This window comes from Megalopta genalis, chromosome 1 (assembly GCF_051020955.1).
Source record: "Megalopta genalis isolate 19385.01 chromosome 1, iyMegGena1_principal, whole genome shotgun sequence".
Classification (NCBI taxonomy): Eukaryota; Metazoa; Arthropoda; class Insecta; order Hymenoptera; family Halictidae; genus Megalopta; species Megalopta genalis.
Genome location: NC_135013.1, coordinates 26373329 through 26397285, shown reverse-complemented (window position 1 = coordinate 26397285; position 23957 = coordinate 26373329). Strand labels below are relative to the sequence as shown.

At 42.1% G+C, this 23957-nt stretch overlaps 2 protein-coding genes across 4 annotated transcripts in view; one reads left to right on the top strand and one right to left on the bottom strand.

Moving 5' to 3' along the window:
* Positions 1-23957, bottom strand: part of LOC117220279 (uncharacterized) — a 350048-nt gene that overhangs the window by 273969 nt on the left and 52122 nt on the right. For all 3 annotated transcript variants that reach the window (XM_076524674.1, XM_076524667.1, XM_033470104.2), the window contains exons 2-3: positions 10349-10538; positions 9278-9462 (exon numbers count right to left, since the gene is read on the bottom strand). In XM_076524674.1, the coding sequence (XP_076380789.1) occupies positions 9278-9462; positions 10349-10538 (375 nt within the window). The remainder of the gene's footprint in view (positions 1-9277; positions 9463-10348; positions 10539-23957) is intronic.
* On the top strand, positions 16896-21044 carry LOC117220312 (cartilage oligomeric matrix protein). Its single transcript, XM_033470177.2, has 5 exons — positions 16896-17078; positions 17835-17977; positions 18842-18994; positions 19087-19390; positions 19464-21044. The coding sequence occupies exons 1-5, from the start codon at positions 16985-16987 to the stop codon at positions 19628-19630; spliced, it is 861 nt and encodes a 286-aa protein (XP_033326068.2). The 5' UTR covers positions 16896-16984; the 3' UTR covers positions 19631-21044.

The window sequence follows — 23957 nt, the reverse complement described above, 5'->3', positions numbered from 1 at the left end:
ATATAATTATAATTACTGCGGATTTTTGTTTGGTTACTGATTGTCACCAATTATAAAAACGAGCTGCAAGGCTCGAATAATCGTATCTCCTCTTCCCAAATTGTCCATTTTTGTGCACAATTTGGGCGTCAATTATGGAGACATTACTGTACACCGTCTGTGATAGGATTGATAGACCAATGGACAAATATTAGGTTGGAAATTATGAAACGGGCGTTGAATGGTGTAAATCGCGTTTTGTTTCCATCTGGTTTCGGAGAAAAATAAAATAAAAATGGGATACAAACACGAAAAAAATTTTACGAAATGAGTAAGAAGAATAAATAGATAAGAATAGAAGTAAATAAACAAAAACGTCCGTTTCATAATTTCCAACCTAATATTTAACCGTGAATGGATCGCGGATTTTTATGCAGAATGAAAATTATTTGTGTTAATTGCAAAAAGTTCGCGACGCACTATTTCCACTTTTATTCGTTTTAACAAGTTACAGAGAATATAATACAGTAATGTCTCTTTAATTGACGCTCAGATTGTCCACAAAACTGGACAATTTGGGAAAAGGAGATACGATTATTCGATCCTTGCAGGTCATTTTTATAATCGTTCACAATTCGTAACTATAAAAATGAACCGCAAGGATCAAATAATCGTATCTCCTCTTTCTAAATTTTCTCCTTTTCCTAAATTTTTGTGGACAATCTGAGCGTCAATTAGAAAGACATTACTGTAGTACATTTAATACGTTAAACGCCAAATATCGACGCGAAAAATTCACACAATATCAAAGTCGTTCAATTAATGAAACCGAAACTGGAAAGTGAAAATTTTCCACAGGAAATATTAGTTCATACTATTTTGTATTCTACAAATCCTAGTAACATTCAATTTGTTCAATATATCGCAATAAAAATGAATTTCAAAAACCTGCTTAAAAATTACCGTAAACTTCCCACTATTATATACAGGGTGGACCACGCAACTATCTCTTAACCCTCTTATAACTTCCAAAATATGCGTCGCACGAAAAAACTTTGTATACAAAAGATGCATGGCCTGAAGGGGCACATTATATAGTGCATTTATTTTTGTTATAGGTGGAGACGTTTCGGAGATTTGAAGGTCGACTTTGTTGTTTTAAATAGATTACTATATTTTCTACATCAAAATACGAAAGAACATCGAATTCTAAGTAAAAAAGCCCTAATTAGCCCTAAACCTAATAGCTAGTAATTTAATTTAATTTTTCGAATATTATCTTCACTTTTTGCTGACCTGCGAAAATCTGTGATAAGATTGAATCTCTTGATATTGCATGAAGAAAATTTTCAAGAACGATATAAACTTCTCTATATCGACAGAATTCTAGTAACTCGCTACTCATTAACAACTGATCCAAAATAATTTCTAATAACCCGCGAGTTATCGCTAGCTAATCCATAATAATTTATAACAAGCAACAAGCTATAGCTTGACTAATCCATAATAATTTATAACAGCGTAACGAGTTATCAACTAATCAATAATAATTTATAATAACCAACCAGTTATAATCGTAAATCATAAATCAGATTACATACTCGTTGCCCAACACCGTGTCCATAGAAAAGTGCGTATCGCGTTAGGTGCGTTGCAATTTTATCAACGTCACGCGTCGCATTAAAACTATATAGGAAAGATCATATAATAAATCACACCGCCGCGGACTATTTAAATCCACGGCGGATGAAGAACTCGCGCCGCGTATATTATTCGATGGCGTAATTAATTATTAGAACGAGACTGTTCGCGAGGGAATCGTCGACGCGGGGGGAGGGGATCGGAGCCTGCCGAGAGCGAAAGAGAGATTACAATAGCCGGGAGAGACGGTAAGAATCGAAGGCGGAGGCGGGAGAAGAGAGGGCGTTGGTCGGCCGGGTCGTGCAGTTGTCGCATTCCCGGCGCTCGGTGCAAAGAGCGGCATGCGGCGCAGCGGTGCAGCGGTGCAGCGGCGCAGCGGTGCAGGTGCACGTGCGCATCACGATGCAGCTCCTCTTCAGCCATAGGCCGGTATGACCGCGGTTACCGTGGCTCTGGCCCGCAAAAACGTAATTTACGGTCGTACCGTGCACGCCGGACAGACAGAGAACGGACCGACGACGGGACGAGAGCGAGGAGAGATGCTCCGGGACCAAAAAGAGCCGGGGCGGCACCGCAAGGCTTCGAAATTCTACGCTGGATCGGCGAAGAGACGGTGACGATGAGGCTCCGCCAACAGGTAGCCGGACAAAGTTGGATCCGACACAGTTGATACGTGGTCTCTGACCATTCTTTCTTAACACTACGATACGGCCGCGCGTTTCGCACGGTCCGCAATCGAGTCTCGACGCGTCGTTTCGGTTCTGTTCGATCGGTAGGCCGAACGAATTTCATGCATTTACGTAGAGAATCGGTACGTCATGTACGAGACTGTGAGGACAGAAGAATTCGAGGATGTTGTTACGTTATTTTCGACGTGTTACGATTATTAAAAGAGGAAAGACGTTTGACGGAAAGAGGATCGACGAAGCCAATTTTTATTTTGCACGAAGAACCCTGGTCTATTAGCCCTTTGCACTCGAAGCCATTTTAACTGTAAATCTAAAATAATTTTTCTGATTTTATTATTAAATTATTTTAAATTATTTCATTATTAAATTAATTTAATTATTTTATTAAATTATTTTATTAATTGTTATTAAATAATTTCTCTGTATTTTCATTTTATATGACAATGCGCATTTTATGCATGCGAAATTGAGTCTTGCGACTTACACAACGGTTGCATTTTTAACCATGTTTTAAAATCTAGACTTTATTAATGTAATAATTATCTTAGAACGTGATGTAACAAATTTCAGTGGTGCCTCAGAGTCACCACTCGAGTGCAAAGGGTTAATCAGTTAGCTATTGCAACCTCTTCCAGACTAATCCAGATACTGCAAATAGTATTTTTTTTGTAATAATTATTTATATCTTTCTCTTTGTTCGTTTTATTTCGTCTTTACCTCGAAATATTTAAGACATCGAAGAATTTACGAAGTATATTTTAGTTGTCAGTAATGTTGCAATTTAACTGGTTAACAATCCTCCTGGTTGAGACAAAATCGCACATAATGTCAGCAGACAATAGGCGGACGATACGTGATAGCGGCTATCAAAGTGTTAACACGTGAGATTCTTTTTAATTAATAATTTTCGCTCGAGTGATGCCACCCAGAAATTGCACATTTCAAAATAATTTTGACATTTCCGGTTGTATTTCAGAAATTGTTAAAAGTGTAAATATTGTACTAACCAGTAGCACAAATTTAATGATAGATCATAATTATTGATAAATTACAAATAACGATGAATCATAATTATTGATAAATTACAAATAACGATAAATCATAAGTTTTGACAAATCACAATTAATGATAAATCATAATTACTTATAAATCATAACTAATTATAAACCATATCAAGTGGAAATGGCGTAAGTCAAGAAAACGTTTTGGACAAAATTTGTACAAGATTTGAACAAAATTAAAAATATATCTAAAAACTTTTACGAAACCTCTTTCAAAAAACTGAACAAAAAAAAACTCAATCTTCTTAATTTTACATCGATTCCTCTTCGATGAATGTAACCCATTGGCGCCTCTCGCCGAGTCAAATGGCACCCACACTCGTTCCCGCCAAAAATGCACAAAATTCGCGTGTGTTCCTGAAGAACCACCATGGCGGAATTCGGCAGAGGAACCAAACCGAATTTTCGGGTCCGTCGGAGCTAGCAAGCCGGCGCGGCCGATCCTCTGTCAGCGATCTAGCTGTTAGATCCTCGTTCGCGGAATCCTTCCAAGTTTCTCGAGGAACGGTCCCGGAGGGTAGGAGGAGGTAGGACCGCAAGGATACTCGAAGAATCCTTGGCCGAGGGGAGCAAAGAAACGAAGAAGAGAGGAGAGCCCGTCCCTTCGCGGTCGCGCCGCGGCGCTGAACAGAGAAAAACAGAGGAAGAGAACGAGGCGAGCGAGCAAGAGAGAGAGAGAGAGAGAGAGAGAGAAGGTGGAACAGAGAGAAGAATCGCGTCTCCTCCTCGGTTTCCAGGTGCGCGATTGCTTCTAATTGCCCGCGCGCTGGCCCCGAGGCCCTGCCAAAGTGAAATTGCTCCCGAGCCGAAGGAAGACCGCGGCGCGGACGCCAGGCGACAACGAGTCGGCAGAAAAACGGCACGGGGAAGAGAACCACCGGCTCCCAGGGTCGTGATCCGCTTCAGGAACCGACGCCGCCTCCGATTCGAAGCGTTTTCACTAATTAACGTGCGGCTCCGTCGCGAGGTTTTGCGCCGCCGGCCGACGAGGAACTCTGGCCAAGTCTCGTGCTCTCTTCGGGTTGAGCAATCGCTCGAACCTCGAGCCTGCTCTCTCTCTGTACTTCCTCTTCCGGTATCCGGATTCGAAATCGCGAACCTGAGGGAAACGCGGTTTCGGGAATGTTCGAATGTCCTGCGTTCGTCCCATCGAGTTGCTTGTCGACGCGCGTTTTTACGCGTTCTCTTTTTAGGGACACAATAGGATTTTTATTATTCTCTTAACCCGAGAAAGATAACCTACGTCGCAGAGGCGCCTGCGAAATAAACAACTGACTGCACCGTTTTTCATAGAGGTCTAGTGATTTAAGTTTAAAATTACTTAAAATATAAAGAAATATAATATAAATGCATTTTATTTTTACAATAATGTCAAACCTTTAAAATGACTAGATTAACTTAAATAAATATCCATTGTTAGTATAAAATTGACGCCTTAGAAAAGCATGCGCCTCTGAAGCGTATGGTTATCTTTTACGTACGTTGTCATATGGTTATCTTTCTAGGGTTAAGGCTTTTAATTATTCTCTTAATTTTTATTATTCTCTTTCCTGTGTCGAGCAGTTGAGAAAGCCATGATTAATAATCGTTAGACTGCGGATTTTATGCATTTTTGACAAAAAAAAAGTCGAATACAAAACTTTAGAGACTTTGAAAGAATTTGAGAATATTTTTCTGACCCTTGTTGAAGTTATCAGAAAGAGAAGGACGTTTTTATTTGACTTAGGTTTCTCGCGATCGACTTGGACAATTTTTTATTTTATATAAAGATCTGCAGTCGAATTATCGTCATTATTTTTCATACATTGATACGAATATAAAGTTATTATCCTAATGATATTAACGTTAATAAAGCTATTATCTTAATGATATTACTATTAATTATCACGTTCTAAGATAATTTCTACGTTGATGAAGTTCAGATTTAAAAACTTGTTAAAAGTGTGTGAGTTGTGTTGCGTGAGTCATAGGACACAATTTCATACGCATGAAGTGCACTTTCTCCTAGAAAATGAAAATTCTATAAATCAGAAAATTTATTTTAGATTTACGGTTCAAATAGCTTCGAGTGCAAAGGGTTAACATTATGACATTAATTTTAAAACACTAACATTTAATAAATACGTATAAAAACTGAATATTTACGCATTCATCGCAATAATGTGTAGATCAATTACGAAACAGTAAAAAAAATGTTTATTTCTATTCCCTGTCCCATTAAAAAAAAAATGCTATTGTGTTATCATCGAGTCATTGGAACAATTAAAAACAGAGATACCTGTCCACGTGCATCCTGTATCTTGCAATTAAAGCAAACAAACTTTAACACTAGAACTACCAAACCAGTCGAAATGACTGATTTGTCATTTTTTCTCTCGCAGTTCTTAACATTATAAAAATGCCTCTAAGAGAAATTTGTATAGCAACCCGTCCAATCAAGTGTATATAATATAATAAAAAATCGTATAAAATTCAAATCAATCAAATCCTGTCATTGTTATAAAACAATGTTATAAAAATGCCTCTAAGAGAAATTTGTAGAGCTACCCCTCCAATCAAGTGTATATAATATAATAAAAAATCGTATAAAATTCAAATCAATAAAATCTTGTCATTGTTATAAAACAATGTTATAAAAATGCCTCTAAGAGAAATTTGTAGAGCTACCCCTCTAATCAAGTGTATATAATATAATAAAAAATCGTATAAAATTCAAATCAATCAAATCTTGTCATTGTTATAAAACAATGTTATAAAAATGCCTCTAAGAGAAATTTGTAGAGCTACCCCTCCAATCAAGTGTATATAATATAATAAAAAATCGTATAAAATTCAAATCAATCAAATCTTGTCATTGTTATAAAACAATGTTATAAAAATGCCTCTAAGAGAAATTTGTAGAGCAACCCGTCCAATCAAGCGTATATTATATAATAAAAAATCGTATAAAATTCAAATCAATCAAATCTTGTCATTGTTATAAAACAATGTTATAAAAATGCCTCTAAGAGAAATTTGTACAGCAACCCGTCCAATCAAGCGTATATTATATAATAAAAAATCGTATAAAATTCAAATCAATCAAATCTTGTCATTGTTATAAAACAATGTTATAAAAATGCCTCTAAGAGAAATTTGTAGAGCAACCCGTCCAATCAAGTGTATATTATATAATAAAAAATCGTATAAAATTCAAATCAGTCAAACCTTGTCATTGTTATAAAACAATGTTATAAAAATGCCTCTAAGAGAAATTTGTAGAGCTACCCCTCCAATCAAGCGTATATAATATAATAAAAAATCGTATAAAATTCAAATCAATCAAATCTTGTCATTGTTATAAAACAATGTTATAAAAATGCCTCTAAGAGAAATTTGTAGAGCAACCCGTCCAATCAAGTGTATATTATATAATAAAAAATCGTATAAAATTCAAATCAATCAAATCTTGTCATTGTTATAAAACAATGTTATAAAAATGCCTCTAAGAGAAATTTGTAGAGCAACCCCTCCAATCAAGCGTATATTATATAATAAAAAATCGTATAAAATTCAAATCAATCAAACCTTGTCATTGTTATAAAACAATATATACCTCGACATGTACATTAATTGCGTTTAGAGCTCGGTAGTTCTATTGTCAAGTATTTCGCGGAGAAAGTGCGCTGAAACGACAATCTCGGTAGACGAACGACCGAGGCGGCAATCAACGCGACATTTCATTTGGCCTAATCGCGATCGAACGGCGGGGAGCAGGGATCGCGCGGAGCGAATTTTCAGCTCGGATCGCGACGATAACGAAGCAACACGGGGCGTTCCCGAAAGTATCTCTCGCGACGGTCTCGCGGAGAAGGCCGGCTCTGGTCGGACGTCGTTGTAATTAATACGCGTAGATTGCGATAATCGTTCCGCGGCGCAACGGATTGGTTCCCGCGAGTGGCCGGGACGCGCATCGGGAGCGGCTCACTCGCCGTTGCACCGCGGCGCATTCGCTGCATTTGCATGCCGCGGCGCGGCGCGGTTTTTGCGCCGGGGTCCTCACGGTTATTGATGGCCGGAGCGCCGGAGCGTTTCAGCGTGGCGAATAAAGAGGGTAGGCGTTTCCCGCGAGTCGGTTTCGCTCGAATCCCGCGGAACGATCTTCGCCGGGCGAACGCGAGCGCGTCTTTTTCACTTTACGAGGCTGTTGTACATCCTCTCCCCCCGGCCCTTCGGCCCTCGGCTCGCGGGGCTCGTTCAGCGAGCTCGTCGTCTTGTAAAAGTCAATATTTATGAGGGTGCTAACCACCGTCATCGCTCATCCCGACTCGTTAACCAGCTCCGCCGGCGCAGCTTTGTGTTTACATTCGAAGGACAGGAGCATCCTCTTTATTGTCAGCCCTAAGAAAACACGTCCAGCATCCGGAGTAGCCGACTACGTGTCTGCCCTTGGGCGAGATCTCTCCCTTATCAACGCGCCACCTTTTTCCGTTCTGTTTTTTCAACGCGACAACCGACCTTTTCTCGTTCCGCGGAAGAAGCTTCTGGTCCCGAGAGAAAAACCTACCGGTTTTTTCTCAGAGGGAAAGGGTAAGGCGGTCAGAGGTACGCTAAATCGCGAGAGCCAGCTCCGATAAGCTCTCTCCCCCTCGAACGATAAGGATCATCGGGACCGAACGGAGACCGTCTCTCGAAGGATGCGCGCCGATTCGAGGTCTCCCCCCGTTCATCCGAGCATCCGCGATTCCCTTTCGAAAAGGTTACGGATACCGTAACCGCGCGCGGCTCGCGTAATTGCGACACCGCGGCCCGCAAGAGAAAGGTGCAACGTGGTTCGCGGAAGCAACAGGTGCCTCTCTGTTCGCCTGTTCTTCAGCTACACGCGGCCTAGGTCCGAGTGCCGCCATCTCGCCACGGAGACGCTCGTTCCGACACGCGGGTAGCTCGCGAGTCTGTCGATAAGAAGAGACCTACCATTCGTGCGAACGACCAACGAGGTCTCTTTATTAGGACGATCGAAGCGTTTATTATAGGGCGAGAGGGCAGCCTGCAGAGACCTATGGCGCCTTTCTGTGGATCGACGATTTTTAGGGAAACCGTGGACGCTGATTTCTCGACGGGGTTTAGGATGTCCTCCATTGGTAGATATAGGTGTGTGTGTGTGGGCTGTATTATTTAAACTTGTCTGCTTTATTTAATTATTTATAGTATATAATTTAATTATTTATAGCATATAATTTAATTATTTATAGTATATATAGTATCCGGTTTGGAAGAGACAAAGTTGCCTAAGAGATTGCCATTTTTTGGGGGTTTTCATTTTTTACAACTAGCATTATCGATTCAAAAATCGGGAAAAATTGTCGAAAGTGCACTTCGTCCGCTGTGATATGTTATGTTCTTTTTCTTTTCAAAATTTATATATGCATTTATATCAGAAAATTCGATGGAAAATCGTTAAACTGAAGACACCTTATAACTACCCTCTGATCATGATGGAGGGTTATAATCGTTTCCTTTTTATAATTTATCGAATGACAGAATCACACAATCGTTTAGCTTTGCTCGTAACATTTAATAACAAATTCTAAAACATTGAAGTACAGTTATTTCATATTTTAACGTTGAATTACATATTCTATCTCTTGTCAAAATCCTGATATTCTCCTAACTAATTTGTTATCGCAGCCATCAGTCTCGATCTCAGAATATTCGGTCGTAAAATATTTAACGAAAGGGTTAATCAATCGCAATGGGAAGATCGACGAAACCAGCCTCGGAATGATGAAATATCTCAGCATCCCGAAGGCTAAAATTACCCCGCTATCGAGTCTCGTTTGAAACTGGCGTACATCGGGCTCTCTATTAGATCCATCGCACCCGATCACGCGGGTCCGTTAATAAATCTGATCGACAGTGATTACTCACCCTCTGACAGTGCTCGGCAGTGACCACGGCGAGGTCCGCGATGGGCTGGAAGATAACATCATGAAATTCGGGGTAGTTTCTAGCAAGCGGTCTCGCGTACAGCTCCTTCGCGCTGCACAGAGCTTCATGGTACTCTTCTTCGGCGTGCAGCAGCTTCTCGGTGGCTCTGTACCTGCGATCGGTATCTGAAACGTACACAAAAACAAGGCAAAGATCAAACCCACGGTTATCATTATTCGTTAGAAATTATTCTATCCATTTATTCGAATGATTCTTTATTCGAATAATTCTTTATTCGAATGATTCCTTATTCAAATAATTCCTTATTTGAATAATTCTTTATTCGAATGATTCCTTATTCAAACAATTCCTTATTTGAATAATTCTTTATTCGAATGATTCTTTATTCAAACAGTTCCTTATTCGAATAATTCTTTATCCGAATGATTCTTTATTCGAATGACTCTTTATTCGAATGATTCTTTATTCGAATGATTCTTTATTCAAATGATTCCTTATTCAAATAATTCTTTATTCGAATGATTCCTTATTCAAACAATTTCTTATTGAAATAATCCTTTATTCGAATAATTCCTTATTCAAATAATTCTTTATTATTCAAATAATTTTTTAAAAGTAATATGTCAGAAATAAATCGATAAACTATGAACAAACACTTTATATTCTATCGCCTTTAATCGAATCAATTATTTTTCGTATACGAATATATATATTCTCGTACAAATAAACTCATATTCAAATGAAATCTAATTCGAATGAATTTTTATTTTGAGTAAAATTTGCAGGATATTATTTTACAGTAACTCATCCAGATAAATTTTTATTCGATTGAATATTTATTTGGTAATGTCGAATAAAATTGTATTCCAATAAATTTCGATCCAGATAAATTTTTCATCGATCGAGTATTTATCCGACAGCGTCGAATACGATTTGATTCGTTAGCCTTCGCCTTTTATTCGTCATTCGAATAAAATCATGCCCGACTCTGGCCCCGAGCACCGGGTAGCAGAGCCGGAGTCTGCCGTCTCGCCACAAGGTAGCACCCACCTCCTATCGGATCGTATTGCCTGGCGGAGTCCTCGATCAGCAGAACCTCCCCGTGCAGGAGTCCCACGTCGGCGGCGGGATCGACCTCGGCCCTGGAGCCGGCGAGCAGCAATCGGGGCCTGCAGACCCGGTACTTTAGCAGCACGGGAGCGACCACGGACGAGATCGCTCCGGGAGACGCGCCAGGCAGCTGCAATCAGACGCAAACGATGATCGCCGATCCAAGGATAGTCTGCTGCGAGGAGCAGCCTTGGCTTTTCCTCCCAGGGGAGCGTGTGAGAAAAATAAGTGGAAGGACTTGCTCGACCTCGAGGTACGAGGAAAATTATAGAACTGTGTCGCGTTGATTTGGTTCATCCTTTTAACCAGTTAGCTGTGGCGCCTCCTTTTCAGAACCGCGAGAATGGAGCGACGACGAGTATACTCGTCTCGACACAAAATACTGTCATTTCTCCACGACGAGCATACTCGCCAAGCACAGCTAACTGGTTAAACACTAGACTCGCGGAGCACAAAAAACAGCTGTTTTATATGTTAGTTTATAAAAGTAACAAGAAAACATTTATTCTAATTTTTAACAAGTGTTATTGTAATATTTGCCGTAAGTAACGTATAAATTGAATAAATAACTCATAAATGTATCTTCATGGTATGAATAATCGTAAATTAAAAAATTAGTGACCCGTCATTTTGTCGAGCTCCATAAATTTAGTGTTAAAGATGCCACAGTCCGATCAGGCTGACCGGATCATCCCTTATAAGACGCCCTCGCGATGGAACTCTGACGTTTGCTCCGAAGATTTCGCTAGTAAAATAAGTAGACCCCGATAGTTTAGAGGAAGAATGAACCGAACGAATGTCGAATCAACTGAATCCTAATTTCAGGAGTCCTCTGACTTATCGAGCTCCCCGAATTCGGATCATCCCTTATAAGACGCCCTCGCGATCTCATTTGAAACTTCGACGTTTGCTTCAGAAAGATTTCGCTAGTAAAATAAGTAGTCCCCGATAGTTTAGAGGAAGAATGAAACGAACGAATGTCGAATAAACTGAATCCTAATTTCAAGAGTCCTCTGGCTCTTATCGAGTTTCCCGAACTCCCTTCATCCCTTATAAGACGCTTTCGCGATCTCGTTTGAAACTTTGACGTTTGCTTCGAAGACTTCGCTAGTAAAATAAGTAGACCCCGATAGTTTAGAGGAAGAATGAACCGAACGAATGTCGAATCAACTGAATCCTAATTTCAAGAATCCTCTGACTTATCGAGCTCCCCGAATTCGGATCATCCCTTATAAGACGCCCTCGCGATCTCACTTGAAACTTCGACATTTGCTCCGCAGAGGCCGCTACTAAAATAAGTAGACAGAGAAAGAATGAACCGAACGAGAATTCCAAATCATCTCGATCCTCCTTTCGTAGGAACTTAAGCTTAAAGTCTGACGAAATTCTGGTCATCCCCGTGCGATCCTCGCGATCCGACTCGCACGCATCGCTCGTAATTTCCCGAACGCGATCCCACGTTCGACGATACCTGTCGCCTGGTCGTCTCGATGGCCTCCGGGAGACAGAGCTCCACAGGAATATCCTAATTACGGTAGGGGGGCGGGGCACGCGGCGCTCGTAAAACGAGACCTCGGGGCCCAACTTAGACCCCGAAATAGCTTTGTTATTGCGCGCGTAAAGGCGCAGCAGCCGGTCGGGATTCTTCAGCGCACGAAATTTTTTGGCTGACCGAGAGGACGAAAGAGAGAGAGAGAGAGAGAGAGAGAGAGAGAGAGGGGGGAGAGAGAGAAAGAGAGAAGCGATTAAACGGCCGTTCGAGCGACCAGATCGTCCTTCTTTCTCCCCCCTGTTCCCTCTCTCTCTCACTCTCTCTCTCTCTCTCTCTCTCTCTCTCTCGCACTCCCGCCGCGGGAGGAACATCGGCCAACGGCCGGATATTTACGATCTGACGACGTAACAGGCTATAGCCCGGTCTCGGGATCAGATAAAATTCGCGAGCCAGAAGTTGCACCGGCGAAACGCCTGCCGCGTCACTCTTCCTCCGGTATTTTCGAGGCGAAGCGAGCGAGAGGGATTCAATTTTCTTCCGCGAGACACGAGGACTTATTGTGATTTCAATTGTAAATCCTACCAAAGGATGCTGCGCCAATGCAATGTTGCGAAATTGCAAGCGAATCGTCGAGGTACCGACGCAGGAACCGCGCTATTCCCGACAAAATGGCGGGTTCGGAGGACTTCGGTGGACTTTCGCGAAGGTTCGTGCCTCCGATTCGATTTTCTTCCTCGTGAAAGACAAGGAAAAATGTTATTTTCGTCTCCCCGTGATACGCTTTTTCATAGAATATTATGACAAATAAATTCGCGGTCGAACGACCGCGCTTTATCGCTAGAACCCGCCGACAAAATGGCGCGTCGCCGATTTTTTCAAAGAGACTCTGATTCATCGGCCACACGAAATTGCAACGCATTCCACGGCTTCCTGCGTGTCAGCAGTCCCGGTAACCGCACGATCTAGCCTGTAACCTTACACCGACGTGACTATTATCGCGGGGGCGATAACGTAGCCGGACAATGCAACGTAATACGGCCGTTACGACGATAAGGGTGAACGGTTCTCGCGTGATCGGATCTTTCTAATCGTTCTTCTCGAAAGTACGCGTCGGATCATGCCTACCGGATGATCATGGTAGACAGCTTTCGCTGCTACTCGTAGCCATCGAAAGTTTAATTAGAATACAAAGAAGATCCGCGCGGCGTGGAGGATGAGCTCGCGGTTGCACGTTCGTCTGCCGTTTACCCGTGAGTTTGGCACGCTACGAAGAGAAGGGAACCGAGAGAGAGAGAGAGAGTGGGAAAATCTGAGAGTGAGAGACAGAGAGAGAGAAGTGAAGGGGGGAGGGAGAGTGAGAGAGAGAGAGAGAAAGGCCGCGCGAAGGTTACGGGGCGAAAAGAAAGAGGAACGCGGCGAAAACGAAGGAAGAAGAAAGACGTACCGGTATAATTATGCAATTTAGATTCAGCTTTACGATTCCGGTTTGGCTTTATTAAAAGCGAGAGTGGGCGGACTCGCGCGCACGCTCACGGTTTCCTCCTCGGCTGCACACACGCGCGTGTCCGCGAGCAAAAACTCTCGGAGATAACGCGATGCTTGTTTCATCGCGACGCGTCGGGTATCGTGCTCTCCTACAGGGAACGGTCGATGAGCGAGAAAGAGAGAGAGAGAGAGAGAGAGAGAGAGAGAGAGAGAGAGGGGGCGGCCTCGCCGATATACCCTCGCGTTAATCGCAGAAATATCGTTTTACGTTTCGTGTAACGGCGCCGCGGTTTTATAATCGAAAAGAATGCGGCTCCGCGGCGTGCAGCGTGCAGCTGGCTGCAGTCGCTGCGGATCGGACACGGTGCACAATGAGCGCTCTCCGAATTCCTGAACGGTAAGCACGCTGACACTCTCCGCGCCCGGAGAGAAGAAAAAAGAGTTTTCGATATGATTAACGGTACACGGCCAGCGAGCGGACAACCTCGACGACTACCGGATTCTTCGGAATCATACCGATAGTATCTGCCCGGGGTTTGCGCGAGAGGACCCCCCAGGATGTGCACGGGGGCTGATGCCGATGGGCTCCGGAAACGGTGCCAGTCCAGTCTCTCTCGAAATCCTCGGCTTCGTTCTTTAACGCTAGGATTACGGAGTGCTATAAACAGTCATTTTATATTGCGTCATGAAAATAACCAGCACTTATTTAGTCAGACCTTCGGAGACAATAGAGTTGAGCGAAATTATGTTCGTATGACGGATAAAAGATAAAGACCATGTAATAAATTTTAGTAAGAAAATTTAATAAAGATAAATGTTATATTAAGATTGTAATACAATTTTGCATAAAATTGTAATGCAAGAAAAAATTGTAATCGAGATGAAAAAGTATTCATTCGAATTAGAATATATTCGTGCAGAAATATTCATACGAAAATTATAATCGATTCGAATAAAAAATGATAGAGTATTATAATGTAGAATTATTATTAAAGAATTATTACTTTAGAATTATTATTAAAGAATTTTCATAGTTCATCGATTTATTCCTTTCATATTCGAAATAGAATAATTGAATATGAATATTAATTTTTTCAATTTAAGGGTGATAATAATTGCGCATTGCGTTATTAATGGCATTGATATTTCTTTACTGCCAATATGCAAAATCCTTATTTATCTCAATTTTAAGATTAACAGACTTGCACCGATTGACTTCTGAGTCGTTCATATATCGACTCAGTTTTTTAGCAATTTTTATATACATCCAATGAAGCGAATTGATCGAATAAATTCGCCCAAAATGTGTCTTTAGACCTCGAATAACCGCGAACGAAACAACTTCGAACGTGTCAAAACGAGACAGTTGGATCCAGAGATCGCATAATCATCGCAGTACCGATAAAAAGAGGAAAATTCGATCGGAGGAGTCATTGCGGTCTTCGAAGCTAGATTTTAGGAGAAACAGGACGGTTCTCTGATAACAGTGGCCAGCAGCAAGTTCCAGAATAATTGACTCAGTTTTTCACGGTGATTCAGTGTTTCGTAAGAGAACGCGGCCTTCGAGCGTTTCGAGGGACTGTCCCGGCTTTCGTCGCCGCAAAGCTCGCGAACGGAAACTGAGATAGTGGTTCGAGGCTGTCAGAAATCTGGCCTTCCCGGATAGCGCTCGGTCGACCGCAGACCAATGTTCCAAACATAATGCACGGAAGTTTGACTCAACGTGAACACCGCGACAGCGGCGAGTCCACGAATTCTGGAAAACTTGACCGATCCGTGTCGGTTTTATCGCGCGTTTCGTTGGACGCGTCGTTCACCGGAACGCGCGAATGCCGTTGCACTCTGAAGTAGCATCATGCGAATCGTCGCTCTTCGAGAATCGGCTTTCGTCTTTTAACCCCTTGACATACCATTTTCTTCGCAGTTACTGCGATTAGAAATTTTTCGATTGCAATAATTTCTTAGAAGCGAAAGAAAACTGTTGCTTATTGTATGCCTAAATTCACTTGAATGCTTAAACATTGATGACAAGAGATTAGAAATTTATTGCAATTTTAAAGGACAGAATAACAGCTATACTCGATAAATTATTACTAGAAATTTTCATGACGAATCGAACTCGTCAAAGTATGGCAAGGGGTTAATATACTATATAATATATAATATATATACTATATATTATTTATATATATATATATATATATATATATATATATATATACTATATACTATATAATATAATATGCTAGCCTCGGATCCGTCGGAGCTCGTGAAACGAGCGAATCCGAGGCTTGCGCCGATCTATCGGTCGTCGATCGGCTCTCTCTCTCTCTCTCTCTCTCTCTCTCTCTCTCTCTCTCTCTCTCTCTGTCTGTCTCTCTCTCTCTCTCTCTCTCTCTCTCTCTCTCTCTCTCTCGTTCTTTCTTCTCGTGCGAGAATCCGCCCGGCGTGTTTGTTCGAAACGCGTATGCAATGAGCATCCTGTCCCTCCCAGCCTCATTACGGGACAATGAGCGTCGTTACATCGATCACCAGCCAGACCGTTCTCGACGAGAGGCGGAAGAGAACGCACCGTTTCGCGTAGCCACCACGATCCAGAGGATCGCGATCCAAATCACCGGGGGTTATCGGGCGATTTTATTAGTCGATTAATCAGTCGCGATTAACCCTCGCCTCGCCCTCGTTTTTACAACTCAATGCGTCCCTCTTAGGTCAAATCAAAAATTTGTTTTGCGAAATACAGTAATGTCTCCCTTACTGACGCTCAGATTGTCCACAAAGATGAACAATTTAGGAAGAGAAAAGATACGATTATTCGATCCTTGCGGTTCATCTTTATAGTTGTGCATTGTCAATGACTGTAAAAACGAGCTGCAAGACTCGAATAATCGTATCTTCTCTTCTTCTTCTTTTGAGCGTCAATTAGGGAGACATCACTGTATTCGTAGAAAGTCATAAAGTCTGAGATGATTTCTTCTAAAAACACCAGAATAATATAATGTCAAATCGACACCAGGAAGGGATGTTAGGGTTGATTTAATCCCTCAAATGAAAGAAATACAGTAATGTCTCTCTAATTGACGCTCAGATTGCCCCTCAAAATGGACAATTTGGGAATAGGAGATACGATTATTCGAGCCTTGCGGCTCGTTTTTATAATTTTGGACAATTCGTAACTGTAACAAACAAACCGCAAGGCTCGAATAATCGTATCTCCTTTTCCCAAATTGTCCATTTCTGTGGACAATCTGAGCGTCAATTAGAGAGTCATTACTGTACGTCGCAATCGGACGGCGCGCAGATATCGCTCGGCAACCAGTTGAACTGCGTTTCAACTGCAAAATCGATCTCGCAGAAACGATTTGCTTGGCCTTGTATCAAAGTTATCGGCGCCGTTGAAAGTCGTGGAAATGGGTCCTTGATAGCCGGACGCGGCCGCTCTAATCAATACCGGAATTGTTCGCGAGTTCTGAAAGCGGACGCCTACGGTTTCCTGTGATCTGGGAGGACTCGAATCGACGCTTCAATATCGAAGTAAACAGTTCAGCAGTGGAAGCAGCCGAAGGACCACGTGAATCGGTATCGAACGGTGATAGAAAATGCAGATCATCCGGACGTTGATCGTCGCGGTGCTGACCGTCGCGAGATTTCTGATCGCTTACTGCGTTGATTCAGATCTCACGACCGATGGAGGTAAGACGTGTACAGTAAATACAGGAAATCCTCTGAAATTGTCCCTTAATTATGATTACCTAATTTACTGATTCTCCGTCGATTCAAAGAAGATACGTTTTCGCTTTTGTTATAGTAAAAATGGGTGTTCATCCGTATATATGTATATAAGTGAATTAAATTAAATTGGTTGCACCCTAATTGGCTTCGAGGATCCGCTTAAAAAAAACCATAGGAAGGGACCGAGAGTTTTTCTTAATCTTTTTCTTAACCTTCTTCCCTATAACATACATGTTCTTAGTGCATTTTTGAGTCTTGTGACTCGTGCAATGATTACGCTTTCAACAGTTTTGCGAATATAACAAAATTTGACAATATACAAATTATTTTGAAACGCGATATATGAATTGCAGATGGTAATACAGTAAATTCTGTAAATTCTGACCATTAGTTTGTGTACACAGAAATGGACAATTTGGGAAGAGGAGTTACGATAATTCGAGCCTCGCGGCGCGTTTTTATAGTCGCCGATTGTCAACGACTATAAAAACGAGCCGCGAGGCTCGGATTATCGAATCCCCTCTCCTCAACGTTGTCCATTTTTGTCTCCTAGCTAAGAAACAATTTGAGAGAATTTATTGTAGTCTGTTTTGAAAGACTCTGAATCGAAGAACAAGTTCCAAGACACGGACTTTGATTAACGATGAAATCTGATCGATTACGTATAACAGAATATATATATATAATTCGCGAAACATAGTTGCTTTTACTCGGTAGCTTACCCGAATGGACTCAACGGATCCAGCGTAGGAGGAAGCGATCTGAACCACACAGAGGCCCAGCTGATCTATCTGGACATAAACGAGTGCGACACCGATAACGGTGGCTGCGGCAAATTTGTAGAATGCATCAACACGATGGTATATATGTATAAAATATACTATACGTATATAATATTGTATGTACTATGTTGTATACTCGTCATTCACGTTGTTTCTTAGTGATTTCTTAGTATTTCTTAGTATTTCTTAGTATTTTTTAGTATTTTTTAGTATTTCTTAGTATTTCTTAGTATTTCTTAGTACTTCTTAGTATTTCTTAGTATTTCTTAGTATTTCTTAGTATTTCTTAGTATTTCTTAGTATTTCTTAGTATTTCTTAGTATTTCTTAGTATTTCTTAGTATTTCTTAGTATTTCTTAATATTTCTTAGTATTTCTTAGTATTTCTTAGTATTTCTTAGTATTTCTTTATACTATTTCTTAGTATTTTCTTAGTATTTAGTATTTATTATGACTTCTCGTCATGGAGAAGTGGCAGTATTTTGTGTCATGACGAATATACTCTTGCGTAAAAAATAGTGAGCATTGGCTACTTAAATCGTAATTTTATCGAAAACAATTTTTAGTGAAACATCCTCAAATTTCAAGATGTTTAGAATATTTTGCGGCGAATCCTACGCGAGGGTGTTTACATTGTTATACAAAAAATAAGATTAGAAAAGAATCACGATATTGCTGTTCGACGTGCAAAGCGCCATCACGTGTCGTTCCTTGAATTTTTTTAACTTTTACAAGTATTTGATTTTTCCCGCGTTTCTCGTTCATTACGTATATAACATATGTTAATGTCAAGTGAAAATAAATAAATATTAGTAATAATTTTATAAAACAAAACCGTCCGTTCGATCCAATATTTTAACAGCGTCGCTTACGTTGTATTTGACGAGTGTACTCGTCGCCACAGTTAACTGATTAAATATTTTGGTCCGAGTCGTTCTTTTAGGGATCGTACGAGTGCGGCACGTGTCTACCAGGATTCCTTGGCGATAGAACGAGCGGCTGCAAGCCCGATGGACAGCTTTGCCCCGACGAGGTTACAGTGTGCAAGAGCAACGCTACGTGTGTGAACACAGGCGCCGGAGCTTATGTCTGCAAGGTAACCGCTCCATCTCGCGTCAATATCCCCTTCACCGACTCGATTAACGAGACGATTACGAGGAATTAATAAGGAACCGAATTTACTGACAGTGCCGTGCCGGATTGGCGGGAGATGGCCACGAGTGCGGCGCAGACAGCGATAAGGATGACATACCAGATGAGAAGCTTCCATGTACCGCGCCAGAGTGCAACGCGGACAATTGTTTAAAAGTGCCGAACAGTGGCCAAGAGGACGCCGATGGCGACGGAATCGGCGACGCCTGTGATCCGGACGCTGACAACGACGGCATACCAAATGTCAACGATAACTGCCCGTTGTATGCGAACCCCAGTCAGAAAGACACGGACAACGACGGAATCGGCGACACTTGCGACAATGACATCGACGACGATGGTGAACGGATGCGAGATCGCGTATACCTAGATGCTCGTATATTCGACGTTGTTCTCATTAGGATCATTTTCAGGCGTACCGAACACCGTTGATAACTGTCCGTACAACGACAACAAAGGTCAGGAGGACGCCGACGAGGACATGATCGGCGACGTATGCGACAATTGCCCCAATATCAGCAACCCGGATAACTCGGACAAAGACGATGACGGAGTGGGCGACGTTTGCGACAAGGAATAATTGTTATAAATAACGAAAGACGGCAGATCGCGCTCCATGCTTTGCGGTTCTACAGGGTGTCCCAAAAACGCGTCGTAATCCGGGAATGGCGGGTTCCTCGGATCATTTGAAGCAACTTCTTCCTTTGCAAAAATTTTCTCCGAGGCACCGTTAACGAGTTATTAACGAAAAACAGTGACCAATAAGAATCGAGTACGGCTAACGCGAGGCGGCCCAGGCAACCAGCGCACGAAGCCCAGTTCCGCTCATTGGCTCGGTCGCCTCGCGCCAGCCGAGCTCGCCTCTCATTGGTCACTGTTTTTCGTTAATAACTCGTTAATGGTGCCTGGGAGAAAATTTTTGTAAAGGAAAAAGTTGCTTCAAACGACCCGAGGAACCCGCCACTTTCGGATTGCGAGACATTTTTGGGACACCCTGTAGTTTAACATTTCCGTGGGTAAAGTTGCTCGTAGGCTTTTCCTCGTCGCAGTCGACGAACGCCAACGTCCTGCGATTTATTCGAGCCGGTGGACAGGATATACGGAGCCAGCCGGGCCACCGTGACTTTTATTTTCAATCGGAATTTCAATCGATGACGCGAGAACAGGCTCCTTTTCCAATCATGCTCGCCATCACCCGCGCGCCTGTCCCGTCTAGATTGAAGCGGCGCGACCCTGTTCTCCAATGTAGAAACAATCCGTTTGATGAGCGGTAAATGGTCCCACTTGGCTAAGATTTTCAACGCGGCACGCGGTCGCCGGACTAATTTTTTTCAATTCGGAGAATTGCATCATTGACCAATTACCGTCTAGGAGGGGCCCACGATGGAATTAGAAGAAAGCGACCGCGACGTTCGAGCACGAGCGCGCGTGTCGGGCATTGTTTCGCGTCAACGAGCCTGGGTCGCGACTGTGCTATACTCTCTCGGCCGTTTAGGGTCCCTGTTTCGACTATTCCGATCGGTATATTCGTCGAGGAAAATCGAGGAGTCGCCGGACCTTGCATATTTGTCGAAGAGAATCAAAGCGACGAGAACAAAAAATTTGCTGAAGCTTGGTCTACGAAAAGGAAGCTGACTCTTCTCTTGAAACTTATACAGACATCGACTACTTTGTAAATCTTGAATACTACTATCGTGCAAATTTGTACACATTTTGTATTTCGAAATTCTTGAAAGAATCTTTCAGAGGAAATAATTGAATATATTCTTTAATTCGAGAGCATGTTGCGATTAAAATAGCAAGATGTCTAGACAGACTCAGTCTTTCAATTTTACTGTATTTATCTTAATCACTTATTATCGTTATTCTTGTTTCTACTGTATTATTTTAATATCTTTATGATGGTACTGGTATAATTGCTTTTATGTCGCCTGTGTTGCAAATTATTATTATCTTCGGCACAGCAAAGTCTAATAAAAATTTGAAATGAAAAATTTAGTATAAAAAGTCGTCGGACCTTGAACATTTGTCGAAGGAACGAAGGAAATCGAAACTTTGCTAAATCCTGGTCGAAGAAAAGCGAAGCTGACTAATCATCCCTCAAAACTTATGCGAACGTCGGCTGCTTTGTAAATCCATAACCCTTGACTGCGGCGCACTTTCGGAGAGAACCATCGAATAAATTAAAAATATTCAGTCTTTAATCTACTCTAAGTCGTTTGCTAAGCTATTTTTAATTTAATTAACTTGGACATTCCTTCGATAATGATTGGTGGTTCAGTATAAAGCGTTAATAAATATGGCGTGTATTTACGTCTTTCGTATACAATTGGCAGACTTGTGAAAGCGTCTATATACAGGGTGTCCCAAAAATGTCTCGCAATCAGAAAGTGGCGGGTTCCTCAGATCATTTAAAGCAACTTTTTCCTTTACAAAAATTTTCTCCGAGGCATCATTAACGAGTTATTAACGAAAAACAGTGACCAATGAGAGGCGAGCTCGGCTGGCGCGAGGCAACCGAGCGAATGAGCGGAACTGGGCTTCGTGCGCTGGTTGGCTGGGCCGCCTCGCGTCAGCCGTACTCGACTGTTTTTCGTTAATAACTCGTTAACGGTGACTCGGAGAAAATTTTTGTAAAGGAAGAAGTTGCTTCAAATGATCCGAGGAACCCGCCATTTCCGGATTGCGAGACATTTTTGGGTCACCCTGTATACATGTATATGCCTTTGGTAGCCAAAGGGTTAAGTACGATTCGCAGAGTTACGTTACACCGAAAGATTTCGAGAGCATCGAGGATCGGAGCGCTATCGCAACCGAGTTTCCCTCGACAAGTGTACGGATCACGCGCGGTTGCCAAAACGTTGTTACTCAATATCGGTTGCCAATAATGGGTCGAGAGCTACGATTGTCATGCAACCCAGAGAACGAAGGCCACACCAAGCGCAGGCGAGTATATATAACCCGAACACCGCGGCGGCAAAAGGATCGCGATCCTCGTTGCTCGCGCGATCTCCGGTGTCTCCTCGGGGCCGATCGAATTCGCCTAACTAGAAATCCGTTTTCGTCCAGTCATCGACCGGCCGATCCGATAGCGATCAAACCGGCGAATCAAAGCGCGTGCTCGACAGAACGTTTCGGGGTTTCAGTGCCCATAAAAATGAGCATAAACGAACGATAAAGCGCGGAACGTTTGATATCGGACGGCGAAATTGATAGCCGTGTAATAAAGTTAACGAGGAATCCTCGGACATTTGTGCGAATGTTGCGCGCGAGGCTCGACAACGTTGCGTTCACGGGTACGAAACAGGGGTTGAAAACGCCTGTTATAATTAGATCCCGGATCTTTGCGCGAACTACGTGGACGTTTGTTTCTTTCGTTGGTAATTCGAATAATTTCATGTCGATCGGTTAGTCAGTGTACGACGAGTGTGCTCGTCGTAACAGAAAATGTTGCTATTTCTTCGTGACGAGAATGCTCGTGAAAAACAGCTAAATTGATTAAGAAGGTAGATACTTTGATATCCTTTATTAAATTATGCATCTTATTAAAGTGGCGTGTTTCAGTAAAATATGAAGATAATCAAACATATACAGTATAATAACTGTAACTTGTGCACTTTCCAAAGAAATTGCATCAGCTAACTGGTTGATGCAATGATACTTTTAAATTGTTCCCTATTTTGCATTCGATCTAGTTATCTTTGTCATAAATGCATAAAATTCGCAGTCTAGTTATAATTCAATTCAATTTAATTCAATTTAATTTAAACCTTTGCACTCGAGTGACGACTCCGAGGCGCCATCAAATATTGTTATATCGCGTTTGAAAATACTTTTTAACATCGCCGAACTTTTTTTATATTTAAGAAACTGCGCAAAGTGTAATTGTTGTTTGAATCATAAACCTCAATGTCGCACGCATAAAATGTAATAAGTGGTATCAAATGGAAGTATTATAGGCCCGAAAAACTATTTTAATTTTCGAGTTAAAATAGCTTCGAGTGCAAAGGGTTAATTTAATTTAATTTAATTTAATTTAATTTAATATAGTTCATACATATGGACAGACACCCATTTTTATAATAAAGAACAGGGATAAATAACATTAATCCTAACGATAACATCGGTTTCGGTTTCTGAAACAGTTACGAGAGCCGAGAAGATGTTGTAACCGTTACAGGGGTGTGAATCGGTTTCGGTACTTTCTTAAGTAACAGTTACTTTTCTCTTCTGTCTCGATCACGATTCGATTCCGCGTGCATCGTCACATCGATTTCATCGCGGTCCTCGGTTCCGATCGATATTTGTAAAAATGTTAATATGTACAAAACGTTCTCGATCCATGTCGAAACCGTTGTTTCTCCGAGGGCCCGAGACCCGGGCGAGTCCGGGTGGGAGAAAGGCGAGAAAGCCGGGGGGTGGGGACGTATTTATACGTCGACGGGCAGCGCGATGGGCTCATTTTTGCTCGGCCATCCGGCCGACCTTCGTTCCCCGCTGCGGAGGCGGTTTCGCAAAAATAAATAATTGATAACGTGATGTCACTGATCGAATGATTCTCGGAATTTCCATCGACAGGAGAGAAAGAGAGAGAAAGAGAGAGAGCGCAACTTTTCCCCGACCCACGCAGCTGGTCGTCGAACGAAAACACGGCTTCCCACTGACGCCTAGACGAAAGAGCCGTCGTCTCGCTTCGTCCGCGTCGGTCGCCGTTTTCGAGCGTCGGTTCGTTTTCTCTGCAAACACCCGGTAGACGGTCCGCGGCGCAACACATGCGACCGGTATGGGCTTAATAAAACTACCGGTCCGCCGCGTGGACGCAAAAAAGTGTGTGAACGTGGACGCGGTCGACTCGCCTCTCGACTCTCGAGCCGAGCCGAGCCGAGTCGAGCTGAATCGAGCCGGGA